The sequence below is a fragment of the Manis pentadactyla genome, chromosome 1, assembly GCF_030020395.1.
Source record: "Manis pentadactyla isolate mManPen7 chromosome 1, mManPen7.hap1, whole genome shotgun sequence".
NCBI lineage: Eukaryota > Metazoa > Chordata > Mammalia > Pholidota > Manidae > Manis > Manis pentadactyla.
In genome coordinates, this window is record NC_080019.1 from 197,260,312 (window position 1) to 197,268,788 (window position 8,477).

The 8,477-nt window shown below is 63.9% G+C and overlaps 1 protein-coding gene across 1 annotated transcript in view; it reads left to right on the forward strand.

Moving 5' to 3' along the window:
* The window catches only part of COL6A2 (collagen type VI alpha 2 chain), a 29,429-nt gene extending 21,112 nt beyond the window's left edge, over positions 1 to 8,317 (forward strand). The window contains exons 21-28 of the mRNA XM_036912132.2: positions 288 to 350; positions 428 to 490; positions 664 to 699; positions 844 to 889; positions 1,108 to 1,260; positions 1,484 to 1,936; positions 2,099 to 2,137; positions 7,183 to 8,317. Coding sequence (XP_036768027.2) covers positions 288 to 350; positions 428 to 490; positions 664 to 699; positions 844 to 889; positions 1,108 to 1,260; positions 1,484 to 1,936; positions 2,099 to 2,137; positions 7,183 to 7,781 — 1,452 coding nt within the window. The 3' untranslated portion in view covers positions 7,782 to 8,317. The remainder of the gene's footprint in view (positions 1 to 287; positions 351 to 427; positions 491 to 663; positions 700 to 843; positions 890 to 1,107; positions 1,261 to 1,483; positions 1,937 to 2,098; positions 2,138 to 7,182) is intronic.
* The last annotated feature ends 160 nt before the right edge of the window (positions 8,318 to 8,477 follow it).

The window sequence follows — 8,477 nt, forward strand, 5'->3', positions numbered from 1 at the left end:
AGTGGGGCGGTCCACACGCCCTGCTACCGTGGCCAGACACCACATCCGGGGCTGAGCGCTGCCTGGTGGAAGGGGCTGCACACGGGTCTCTTTCAAACCGAAAACCGCGGCTGGCCTGGAATGCCAGGGGGCGCCACTGTCTGACGGACCCGATGGCCAGGCACGCGTCCTTCCTGACAAGAGCGCGTCCATGTCCCGCTCCCTCACCTGAGGCCATGGGGGGTGGGGGCAGGGCAGGCTTTCCCAAGGCGGCCCCTCCTTGGAGCTGACGGGTGTCTGTGCCTCAGGGGGGTAGAGGCGACTTCGGCAAGAAGGGAGATCCCGGGAGGAAAGGCCAGAAGGGCGAGCCTGTGAGTACCGGGGCGGCTGGGTGGCAGCGGGGGTCCCGGGCCACGAGCCGGAGCCCACCTGCCCGTTCTCTTCTCAGGCGGATCCTGGCCCCGCTGGTGAGCCGGGCCCTCGGGGCCCGAGAGGACCCCCAGGACCTGAGGTAGGTCGGCTGCCCTGCCCCAGCCCTTGGCCCCAGCCCACTGGGCCACCACCTGCCTGAGCCGAGGGGTCAGGGTGCTGGGGACGCGCTCTCAAGCGGCTGTCTGAGAACAGCAGGGGCCGCCCAGCCTCGGCACTGACGGGGTCCCCCTGACTACAGTCCTTCTCCTCCAGGGAGAGCCCGGCCCGCCCGGAGACCCTGGCCTCACGGTAGGTGTCAGCTGGGGATGGAATCAGCACCCTCTCCCCTCCTAGACCTGGAAAGCGAGGGAAGCAGGGGCAAGGTCAGAGGGCAAGGTTTGAGGACTTCCTGCAGAAGCACCTTCTCGGCTGGGCTGACCCCCTGTGTTGCAGGAGTGTGACGTCATGACCTACGTGAGGGAGACCTGTGGGTGCTGCGGTGAGTCTCGGCCCCAGGCCCCACCCAGCAGTGACGCTGGGCTGCTACGGGCAGGGGCACTGTGTCCAGGCCTCAGGGTCGCCCGTCTGTGTCCCACCCCCACCTCTGGGTCACTGTTTCCCACCGTGCACCTGACTGGGCCCCTGCAGGTGTAAGCGGGGGCCCAGGGGTCTGTGCACGTGGCCACCAGTCCCGCTCACCCCGCGCTTGGCCCGCAGACTGTGAGAAGCGGTGTGGCGCCCTGGACGTGGTGTTCGTCATTGACAGCTCTGAGAGCATCGGCTATACCAACTTCTCCCTAGAGAAGAACTTCGTCATCAACGTGGTCAACAGGCTGGGGGCCATCGCCAAGGACCCCAAGTCGGAGACAGGTCAGCTGCATCTGCGGTGGGCGGGTGGGGGTCTGGCGTGGCCGGGAGTCATGGGGCCTGTTCACGAGCAGCAGCCAGGCTGGAGGCATCACGAGGGACAGCAGACAGACAGGAATCCAAGGAAGCTTTGCTGCGAGTCCCCGGATCCCCTGGAGGGCAGGCGTGGGGCAGGGTGGTGACCCTGGGCCACAGGCCAGCCCCTCACACCCACACCTGCCTGCAGGAACCCGTGTGGGGGTCGTGCAGTACAGCCACGAGGGCACCTTCGAGGCGATCCAGCTGGACGACGAGCGCATCGACTCGCTGTCCAGCTTCAAGGAGGCCGTCAAGAAACTGGAGTGGATTGCTGGGGGCACCTGGACCCCCTCGGCCCTCAGGTTCGCCTACGACCAGCTCATCAAGGAGAGCCGGCGCCAGAAGACCCGTGTGTTCGCGGTGGTCATCACGGACGGCCGCCACGACCCCCGGGACGACGACCTCTACCTGCAGGTGCTGTGCGACCACGATGTCACGGTGACGGCCATCGGCATCGGCGACATGTTCCACGAGAAACATGAGAGTGAGAACCTCAACTCCATCGCCTGCAACAAGCCGCAGCAGGTGCGGAACATGACGCTTTTCTCTGACCTGGTGGCCGAGAAGTTCATCGACGACATGGAGGACGTGCTGTGCCCGGGTGAGCCTCTGCCCCCATGCTCCCCGCACCTGCCCCCACACAGGCACTGGATGGATGGCGGTGCCAGGGGGCACAGCTGGGGGTGTCCGTGCACAGGGGAGCTGGCTGCCACCCTGGTTGGCAGAGGCTCACCAGGACCCCCGCCTCTCTCCTGACTCCTAGACCCCCAGATCGTGTGCCCAGACCTTCCCTGCCAAACAGGTAAGATGAGTGCTGCTGAGTGCCCACCCCAGACCAGCCAGCAGCTCAGGCCAGCGAGAAGGGGCTGTGGGGGGACCCCAGGGTGGTGCTGTGGGGCCTCTCCCAGCGAGAAACCCATGGGCTCTTGGCCCCAGGACCCTGCAAGTCTGGGGAGGGGCTGAGTTTGGCGCCTCGGGCTCTTGGGCTGTGCCCATCTGCCTGGCACACGCGGGGCAGGTGCTGGCAGCCTGGGCTGCGTTGGCTTGCAGGCTGCTGGTGGTGAACGTGATGCACAGCCTCGTGGGCCGGGGTGCTCTGGCCTGTGGTCGGGACAGGCACTCCAGGCCATCCCAGCTCCCACAGGCGGAAGCCTCAGATCCAGTGAAATAGCAGCTGATTTAAAATTGCCAGGGAGGTGGCCACGTCGAGAGGCCCATGCCTGCCCTGAGCAGGGCCAGCTGCCCTTCCTCCAGGAGTGGAACCAGCTCAGCTCAGAGGCCATGCCCCCCGCCCAACACAGCTGCCCTTGGCTGGAGCTGGAGGCTGGGGGTCTGTGAGCTCCCTGGGGGATGGAGAGTGGGTCGGCATCGCCCATGCTCTGCTGAGCACCAGGCTACTGTCTGCACTGCCCTGCTGCCTAGAGACTTGGGCCGTTGAGCCACGGAGGTGCCCCAGGGTGCCACGAGCTGACACTCCCATGGCAAGTCCTGCCCCTGCCAGCAGCAGACTCTCTGGCTGGGACATGGGCACTGGGCCTGACCCTCCGCAGAACCCACTCTGGGAGGTGGGGACCACCAGGGACCACAGTAGAGGCAGCCAGCTGAGCTGTGTTGACAAGTCACACAGAGGACACAGGTAGGACACCCTGGGGCCTGTGACCACATCCATGTCTGCCATGTGCTGTCAGCATTTCTGGGCTTCTGTTCCAGCTTCTCCCGGGGCATCAGATGGGTCAGTCGGGCAGGTTCGCAGGCCCCGAGGCTGCCTGAGGAGAGCCAGCAGGCTGTGGAGTCACCCCAGAGCCTGGGTCCGGGGTCCTCCGAGATGCTGGCCAAGGGGGCCTGCGAGGGGGAATGTCTGCACTGAGCCACCAACCCATGTCTGTTTCCACCCCACAGGGCCCCTGAGCCGTCCTGGGCTGGGGTCCCAAGGTCTGCTTGGCCCCTTGCAGAAGCCAGCCCCCAGCCCCTGGTCTTAGTGGGGGAGCCTCAAGCTCCTCACCACCAAGCAGGAAACTGGCTGAGGTTCTCTGGGGGTGCTCTGTGGTGCAGGGAAGTTCCCCTCCATTCCTGGTTTCTGAGGATCTTTATCACAAACGAGTGTGGGAGTCTGTCTATTGCTCTCTGCACCTGTGGGCGTGACTGTGTGATTCTCGCCTTTAGCCAGTTGGTAATGGGTTCCACTGGCTTATTTTCAGCGGCGGGCCAGCCTTGCAGACCTGGGGTAAATCCCACTTGGTCACGCTGTATAAATTTTTCCATACATTGTTGGATTCAGCTTGCTGATGTTCTGTTGAGGACTTTTACACCTCTGCTCACAAGAGACCTTGGGCCTCAGTGCCCTTCCTTGCGATGTCTTCGCCCAGTTTTGGTGTTAGAGCAACACTGGCCCCTGGTCTCTGGTCTTGCATCCCCTGAGGCGCTGGGAGCTGACACTGACCAGGACAGGCACCTTGAAGACCCCTCCCTGCCTTCTCTTGCTACCTGCTCTGCTAGCTCACAAGCTCACCCAGTACAGTGATCAGAGATCTCCAAGTAAACTAGACATTGTTTCCAGAGATGAAGAAAGCAGATGTGCCTATAGAATACGCTTCCCAGATGCCCCGCCGGTATGGGCCTGGCACACCAAAGCACTTTGGGGCTGCACGCAGGCACTGCTGGCCCTGGCACGGCCCCGACCTGGGCCGGATGGGTCCATCCAACAGAGGCCCAGCCACGCTCAGGCTTGGACCAGGCCAAGGGGCGGCTCAAACCCATGAGAGCATCAAAGAGAAGCAAAGCCAGACCCCAGCTAATGGCAGCAGGGATGAGCTATCCCGCGGCAGCAGCTGAGTCAGGGTGGCCGGAGCTGGACCCTGAGCAAAGGCAGGAGGCTCTGAGGGCAAGTGCTGGGGTGCAGGCAGAGGGCCGGGTGCGTAACCAGGCCACCTGGGCCACCAGAGGGAAGAGAGGCTTCTCGTGCCTTTAGGATGGCAGGTGGGGTGCCAGGCATGAGGCCCTGGGCTCTGCGGGGCTGGGAGAGCGACTCCCTGAGCTTGGTCAGCCCACCCCGGCCAGGCCAGCTCTGGGTGGAGACCGCGTCTCAAAGGGCAGAGGGGGCTTGTCCTTGCCCGCTTCCTGAGCAGCCGTTCTGAGGAGGGAGGGACCAGGGGCCCACCTGCCATCACTAGGTTTCGGCTGCAACAAGCAGTGAACTCTCCTGGCAGCCAGGCACTCTCAGGAGGCATTTTAGGAGGGCTGGGGTCACCCCAGGGGCAGGGCCCTGAGCACCGCAAGCCACCCTAGAGGTGGACGCAGGCACCTCCACTCGTCTCCTCGGCAGCTTGCTTTGCTGCCGGCTCCCCAAGGCCCCTCCCTCTGGAGCTCTGGCACCCGTGTGCCCCAGTGGGGTCTCTGCGGCCTCCCTGTCTCCTGTCCGACCCCTTGATGAGCCTAATCCCTTTCCTTGCTGCTGCCCTAACTCGTCTCCGAGGAGAGGGCTGCCTTCACTCCCAACCAAGAAAGGCAGCCGGTGGCCAACCTCACCTGAGTCCCTGAGCACCTTCTCTGGATGCCCCTGCAGATGGACCGCAGCCTGGCAGCGCACCCCCGGTCGCCTTCCTCCGCACGGAAGAGGGCCCGGATACCTCCTTCCCCAGGACCATCCCCCTGATCCAACAGTTGCTAAACACCACGGAGCTCACTCAGGAGCCGGCCGCCTACTCCAGGCTGGTGGCCGTGATGGTCTACACCGCAGAGCGGGCCAAGTTTGCCACCGGAGGCGAGCGGCAGGAATGGATGGAGCTGTTCATTGACACCTTTAAGCTGGTGCACAGGGACATTGTGGGGGACCCAGAGATGGCACTGGCACTCTGCTGAAGTCACGGGGCTGCCCCTGTGCAGAGACAGCCTGAGCTGCCCTCCCACACCAGCCCCCCACAGGCTGCCCACCACCCGCAGAGTGGCTTGGGACGATAGGAACCTCCTCTCTTGGTCCGGAGGGCAGATGTCTGACATCAAGGGGTGGCAGGGTGCACCCCTGCAGGCTCCAAGGGAGGGTCCTTCCCACCTCTCCAGCTCCGGCCCCTGCCTTTGATGTCACATGGCCCCTCCTCTCTGTGGCCTAATCTCTCTGCCTCCCTTTTATCAGGTGGTGGCATTTAGGGTCCACCAGATAATCCAGGATGGTCTCCCCATCTCGTGGTGATTTAATCTGATCTGCAAAATCCCTTTTTACTACATCAGGTCATATTCCCAGGCACCTTCTGGGGAGCCATTAGTCAGCTGAAGAGGGAGAGGGAAGGGCCTTGTGAACAACCCACACTCCCGGCTCACCTGCAGCCTTTGTGCGCATCTCTCGGCACCCCTGCAGGGGCATGGACGGGGAGGCCCCTCTCTGGGACGTGGAAGTCAAGGAGCATGCAAGCACCTGCTAGACATTTTCAGCAAGGTCCAGCCATGTGGGTTCAAAGTGGAAGCTGCTCCCCAGGTGCACAGCCACCAAAATAAGCTTTGCCATTAATAAGCTCCCCAGAAAACAGTTCCGTCTGCCAGAAGTGCCAGCTCCGTCTGCCGGCAGCCCTGCACCCATGAAGACACCACAGGGAGTGTCCTTCCCAGGCTGTGGGCACATCTTCAGAGTCTATAAATGCTAAAAAACAAAGCGAGTTCTCTGCTGTGGTCCAGTGATGCACTGGGCAGCTTGCTGCTGGCTGGGGCCCAGACCTTCACAGGTGGCTGCTAGACGCCTGCAGGGCCCCCAAAGCTGGCTCCTGGGTGGAGGCCCTCGGCCGTGGGTGCTACAGATGTAGACCTTGTTCCCAATAGGACCCCTGTGCTTTGCACCCCAGGGGTCAACAAACCTGGCCTGTGACCAGAGCCCTTGGGGGCCCACATCTGGGAGGGGCGCTCATGGGGCCAAGGGGCTGGACACAAGCAGGGAGACCTGCCCTCTCCTCGCCCAGCCCCAGCAGCAGTTAGAGCTGAGATCTCCCGCCAGGCCATGGATGGGGGCTGTGTGTCCGTGGCTGGTGCACCGTGTCCCAGCCGTGGCACATGCGTGGTGAACAGGTTTTCAGTCTGTGCCATGGTGTCCATGTCCCCCAAGGCCCAGCCTCAGTCTCAGCTGCAGCCTTGCCCCCATGCTGTCCAGCATGCCCAGGGCTGGTGGCCACCCAGAGGGGGTAAGGATCTCGGGCAGCAGGGAGTCTCTGGGCTGCCACAAAAGTCTGGCCACACCTGTGCCCACTGCCCACCAGGGCCTTGTCCAGAGGGGGCATGGGCTCCTCTCTGATGCTTCCAAGGCCGGAAGCCATGTGGCCCAAGCCAGCACCGGACGACTCTGGAATGGGGGGAGTAAGGGTCATGGCCAGTGGGGGTCCTTGTGTCTTGATGTCTTTTTGCACAATTGCAAACATGATGACAGCCTCCCTGCTCATCCCTCCCACACCCACTGACTGTGGCCCTTTTGGGGGTATCCAAGTCTTGTGCCAAGTGAAAGGGCTTTACTAACCCCTTCCCGCCCAGCAGGGCCTGGAGGCAGTGACTGGGCAGAGACAGTCCTTAGAGGGTGGAAACAGGCCCTTGAGCTATCACATTTATTGGTGGGGCACAGTCAGGAGAGTTGGTGACAGTCAAGGCGACGGGGTGGGACGTGTGGCGGGGACTCCCAAGCCCAGCTGACTGTGGGAGCAGCCCCAGCATCCATATGGCTCCACGGGGCTGAATGCACACACAGACAGACTCAGGGTGCAGGGTGTGGTCAGGGCAAGGGTATGGTCGGGGTGGGCTGGAGTCATGGGAGTCCAGGGCGGGCCTGGTGGCAAGAGCTTGCTGGGCAGCCCCCCCACCACCGCGTTTTGCCCCCAGAGCTGTATGTGGCCCAGTGCACACAGCGGCCAGTGGACATCGTCTTCCTGCTGGACGGCTCCGAGCGGCTGGGCGAGCAGAACTTCCATAAGGTGCGGCGCTTCGTGGAGGAGGTGTCACACCGACTGACGCTGGCGCGCAGGGATGACGACCCGCTCAATGCGCGGGTGGCCCTGCTGCAGTTCGGGGGTCCGGGCGAGCAGCAGGTGGCCTTCCCGCTGACCTCCAATCTGACGGCCATCCACGAGGCCCTGGCGGGCGTGCGCTACCTCAACTCCTTCTCGCACGTGGGCGCGGGCATCGTGCACGCCATCAACCACGTAGTGCGTGGGGCGAGAGCCGGGGCGCGCCGCCACGCCGAGCTGGCCTTCGTGTTCCTCACGGACGGCGTCACGGGCAACGACAGCCTGGAAGAGGCGGTGCACTCCATGCGCAAGCAGAACGTGGTGCCCACCGTGGTGGCCGTGGGCAGCGACGTGGACGCGGACGTGCTCTCCAAAATCAGCCTGGGCGACGCTGCCGCCGTCTTCCGCGAAAAGGACTACGACAACCTGGCTCAGCCCGGCTTCTTCGACAGGTTCATCCGCTGGATCTGCTAGCGCGCCCGCCACCCCCGCGCCCCCACCCCCACCCGCCCACGCCCCAGCCTCACCCTGCGTCCCCGGCCCTGGAGGTGCTGTCCTCTGATCCGCGGTGCTGCTCAGACCCCACCTAGAGGCCCGGCGCGCTGCAGGCTCCATCTCTGCCGGTGTGGGAGTGAAGTCAGGAGCAGAGGATCCCTGCCCACCCCCAGCTCCTCGCGGGGTCCCTCAGCCCTGAGCATCACTGAGTCCACTGTCCCCTCTGATCCACCCATGCCCTGCCCTTTCTGGACCCCAGAGGCCTCCCAGGGCGCCCTCCAGCGGCCAGCAGTCCCGACCTCAGCTGCAGGCCCCTCTCCCTGCCCCTCAGCCCCCCTCAGCCCAGCATCATCCCTTGACTCATCACCCCTCCAGAGCCCTCCAAAGGCTCTCTGCCAGCCCTGCCAGCACTCCTCTCTGGGGATCACCTGCCCCTCGCCAGACTGAGCTGTGGCAGCAGGCCCTACACTTCCCTGTGTGCACACACCTCAGTCCAATAAAGGCTTTGAACCGCCTCCTGCTCCTGCTTGCCGGCTTCCACTGTACCCAACCCGGGAGTTCTCCAGGCAGCCAAGGAGCCGCAGACCATTCACATGCCCACTAGGGTTCATCACACCCCAGAGTGCCCACCACCCAGGTGGTGCCTGACCTGGCCTCCTCTCGAGGCAGGTGCTG